Genomic DNA, 4,866 nt, shown 5'->3' with positions numbered 1-4,866 from the left:
TTGTAGAAACCAAAATAATTAGTTGTAATAGTAACTAAATTAGAGACCATTTTAGAAACTAAAAAGAAATTAGATTTCTAAATTAGTTTCTATTATTTTCTATTATGGTTAAATAGTTTCTAAATTGGTATCTAATTAGCAATCAAGATTTTTGCTACTAAATTTAGAAGACCCTTCTCTTCCATTTGTTGTTTTGTTTTGTTGAACATGTTTAAGGGATGTTTTTCTTTCCATATGCTATATGCTGCTAACATTTTTCTTCTGATAACATAACAAATAGGACCTTTTTTATTCTATAAATCACAGAATACAAAATACACGTATATTGTTTGACAGCTCCATCGTATATCATTTGCTATTTACAAAGCTAACAGCAACTGCATGCATAGCCAACAACAGAATCTTCAATTTTTCGGGGCATCAAACGAATCAATCATCTTTTTTCTGAAACACAACGGGGAGTGAAGCGCCATCCAAAGCAAACAAAATCTTTCCATTCTCACGCAGAATTCCAGCGTTGCCACAAACGAATCCACAACTGGAGCAAAGCTCCATAGGGCACCACTGGAAGTTATAGATTCCTGCACTTTCCGTTTCCACAATTCTGAAATAGTTACCGTACAACCCTGCACTATCATCTTCCCCACTGATGATGAGCCTCCTTCCACTCCCTGTATCGTTCTCGCCCACCCTCCATTCCGTGGTCTGCACACACGTCGATGAAACTTCCACGAACTCCACTTTCAAGTCCCTGTTCACCCCTATATCCTCGTCCTGAATGTTGTTCGCAAAATGAGTGAACTTCACTGGAAAACCTTGTGCAGAGTCCGTGTCTTCAAGACCAACGTACAAAGGGCACGAGTCGTTTCTGTTGATCAAGGTGAAACGCCCTCCGTTCTCTGTTATGGCGGGTTTGATGTAATATTCTTCGTCGTTATCCACGGGTTCGCCATTTGTGTCGATCACGTACTGGGCTAGTGTTTGCTTGGCCATGAAAAACCACACCGCGAGGACTAGGGAAGCAGGCACCTTCATCGACATGGTTAACTTTTTTGTCTGTCACACGATGTTTTTAAGGTCTGTGGATTTTGTATAATGTGTGGCTTTTTGGGCTGCGGGAGGAAGCTATTTGTAGGATATGTATGATATGATTTCTTGGTGTGTTTGGAGTTAACATGAGTTTGAAATGCCGAGTTGGTCAATGATGACTTAGATGAACAATGATAAATCCATAAATATATTACCTTTAAGATTTTGGGTTGAAAAGTAATATGTTGATTTTTTATAAACTCATTAATGTTAATTTAGATGATGAATGCTTTAAAAAAAAATTTAAAGGATTTCTCAGCCTTTTGGTTTTATATTTGCTTTAGTATGATTTTAGTATGATGTTAGAGGTAGTTTTTCGGGGGGCTTTACCATGATGGGTTATTTTTTTTTACTTTTACTAAAATAGGGTCTGTTTAAAAAAAATTACAAATTTAGACAAGTTGTGTCGGCACGACTTCATGTGCACAAATCGTTCCAATTTGACACGACTTTGCCATGTCATACTGAAGTCGTGTCAACTTGGCACGACTTCTGACATGTCATACTGAAGTCGTGCCAACTTGGCACGACTTCTGCCCTGTCATACTGAAGTCATGCCAATTTGGCACGACTTCTGTCATGTCATACTGAAGTTGTGTCAACTTGGCACGACTTTTGCCACGTCATATTTTTTTTTTTTTTTAATTTTATTATTTATATATTGGGTAGTAAGTTATATAATGTTAAAAATTAATTTGATACATAACTTTCTAAGAGTGTTAGTTTTAAGGAACAAAAAATTGGATAATCATCTATGGATCATGTCCGACACCATTAAATATCAAAATATCAAAAAAATTTCATACATGGGACATTAAATATCAAAATATACTTTTTGGCTAGTGGGAAACCATGTCCCGCGGCAATGTCCTCAGGAGTTAATGACTCAAAGTTTGAATAAGCTGATTATCCAAACATGATCCATACACGATTATCCAATTTTTTGTTCCTTAAAACTAACACTCTTAGAAAATTATGTATCAAATTAATTTTTAACATTACATAACTTAATACCCAATATATAAACAATAAAATTTTAAAAAAATAAATAAATATGACGTGGCAGAAGTTGTGCCAACTTGTCACGACTTCAGATGACATGGCATAAGTCATGCCAAGTTGGCACGACTTCAGTATGACATGGTAGAGTCGTGTCTAATTGGGACAATTTGTGCATATGAAGTCGTGCCGAATTGGCACGACTTGCCTAAATTTGTAATTTTTTTTAAACGGATCCCATTTTGGTAAAAAGTAAAAAAAAATAACTTCATCATGATCAAAATCCCTAGTTTTTGTCAGGTTAGAAGATGCTTTGTTTCTTAATTTTTAAAAATGGTGTTATGCGGTTTGCTATATTTTTATGTATAAAAATTAAATATTTTTTAAATGATTTTTTTTTTATATATATTCTTGATTGTTGATAAAAAGATATTTTTATTAAGTTTAATTTAATTTTTTAAAATTGACTTTATAAGATGGTATCTATCTTAAATTGATTTGATTTGTATTAAAAATAAGATCTTCCATATATATTTGGTGTTGAATATATACATTAAACATTCACGTTAACATCAGTATAAATATGGAAAGATACCAATAACAAATCCCACAATAGATTTAAATATTTGGGATTTAAATATTTATTAAGATAAATTTTAAATAACTCTAATAATATATATTATATATCTGATATTATATATTAATAGAAAGAAAAAAATCATTAAATCAATATGTATGATTTATAAAAAAAAGTGAAAAATATATCTAACAATAACAAATATATTTTATTTTGATAACTTTAAATTATAATAATTTTAAAGTTGACTTTCATTTGTGCTTAAATTGGAAAAGTAGGTTGATGAATAAAAGTCCAACATGCCTTATCTAATGGGACATTACTTGGTATCGCTACAAATGTTGCATGTGGGGTGAGTTACCTACTTTAAAGGATAAAGCTTTGATTTTTTGAATAAATAAAGTTTGAGTAACTTTTTTCCTCCACCCATCAATGCCATCAAAATTTGAAATTTTGTTATTAGATTACTGTTCCATCTTGACGGCCAGATCCAGAGGAATAGTTCTGGAAGCAAGATTGCTATTTATTACTAAAATATTGCTGTAAAAGACGACTTGATTCTGTTAATTTTGTGTCAAAATTCTTCTTATGTTTTTCTATAGATTATAAATAAAACTTTATGTAAATAATTGCAAGCATTACTTATCATTATAAGTTCTTGGTAACCTATGTAGCTGACACAACACGAATACGGACACAAAGATACCTTTAATCTATAAAATATAGGATACATGGACATGGATCTATATATTATTTAATTTTGAATTATATAAATTGAAAATAAATATTTATATGCAAAAGTATGTTCCAGATTCTTTTGGGAGCAGGAAGATATTTTTCATGACTGGTTCAAAAGAATTTGTTCTTATTTTTATAATCATAATAAAAATTTATACAATAAATTTGAGTTTTTAGAAAGTTATTGTATTTATACCTTTTAAAATTGTGTTAGAACCATGTTAGAATTTTCAAAAATCCAATAAATATTTCTTTGAATTGAACACTTCACCGATAAGTATCCTACAAATGTCGTACGGATGTCGACACGGATACGTGTGTCCAACACGGATACACCATTTAAGAAGTGTCTAAGCCTAATAACTAACGAGATTATTCAAAAGAAAAAAAAAATCAAAATAAGGAAGGAAAAAAAGAGAAGAGATTAAGGGAAAAAAAAAAAGAAAAAAAAAAGGATCGATGTAAGTCCTATATTTAATAATAATAAACTTTGGTATAAACTAAACATAGTTTAAATTATTTTTTGTATAAGTTAAAATGACTTTTTACTAATTAGCATGATTTTTTTTTCATTACATAGAGATAATCTTTTAAACATAGATATCTTTTAAGGGTTTTCTTTTTTATTAACAAAATATATACATAAGTAGTATAGAAGTTCCTACAAGTGTTTTTTTAAAAAAACTCACTTTTTGGCTATTTATTTAATAAGTTAAGATGCTTTAAAAATTAAGAAAAAAAAACACTAAAAATTTCAGTCAGTGACTATATATTTTATAAACCTAATTTATAGAAAACTTGTCTTATTTATAAGAAGTTGGCCAAAAGGTGTTTACATCATTAATAACAATAGAGTAATTATGGAAGAGGAGGTTAAGGGTTTGTAGGAAAAGTTTTATGAAGTCTGTGAGAGGACCGTGGTAACCACACTATTATGTTTAGCATTTAAATGATATATTAGATTAGTCAAATTATAATTTAGTTTTGTTCATGAAACATTTTTCTAAAACAATTCCTTTTTTCTTGTTCTCTATATATACATGTACTATAAACATTTCAAGTATGAAAGGTTTCATCCTCTAACCATTATTTTATTTTTTTTACTTTCTATTCTTGATATGTTTTTTTATTTGTCGGATTTACAGTAGATTTTTCATCTAGGTCCCTACCCCCTTAGCTTAGCTTTGCCCTCCATTTGGTGACAATTGTTATTTCATATATGTTATCTCAATATTCCCTTCATTTGTAAACAAAAATAGGTATTCATTCCTTCTTTAAAGTTATTATTGTTTTAAATCTTCTAAAGAAAATCATTCCAAGTTTTGCTCTATGTGTAGGAATAAACTAGATGTTTTAATCCTTGCATAACTTTTTATACTTGTTATAAAATTTAACCTCTCATTATTACAGTAACAATCACTATTACACAAGGTATATATATATATGGATGATGGGTCTAGGTA

At 29.9% G+C, this 4,866-nt stretch overlaps 1 protein-coding gene across 1 annotated transcript; it reads right to left on the bottom strand.

Moving 5' to 3' along the window:
- Positions 1-253: 253 nt before the first annotated feature.
- LOC137831485 (kunitz type trypsin inhibitor 104) lies at positions 254-1,183 on the bottom strand. The gene has a single exon (XM_068639177.2). It carries the CDS (start codon positions 1,039-1,041, stop codon positions 430-432), a length of 612 nt encoding a protein of 203 aa, XP_068495278.1. The 5' UTR covers positions 1,042-1,183; the 3' UTR covers positions 254-429.
- Positions 1,184-4,866: the final 3,683 nt, after the last annotated feature.

Source organism: Phaseolus vulgaris, chromosome 11 (genome assembly GCF_051622355.1).
Source record: "Phaseolus vulgaris cultivar YP4 chromosome 11, ASM5162235v1, whole genome shotgun sequence".
In the NCBI taxonomy this organism is placed as follows: domain Eukaryota; kingdom Viridiplantae; phylum Streptophyta; class Magnoliopsida; order Fabales; family Fabaceae; genus Phaseolus; species Phaseolus vulgaris.
Note: the sequence above shows the minus strand (reverse complement) of the source record. Positions and strands in the feature narration are given on the sequence as shown.

Bases quoted from the DNA above. Each gene is read 5' to 3' on its own strand.
- LOC137831485 (XM_068639177.2), bottom strand. From the start codon at position 1,041: ATGTCGATGAAGGTGCCTGCTTCCCTAGTCCTCGCGGTGTGGTTTTTC.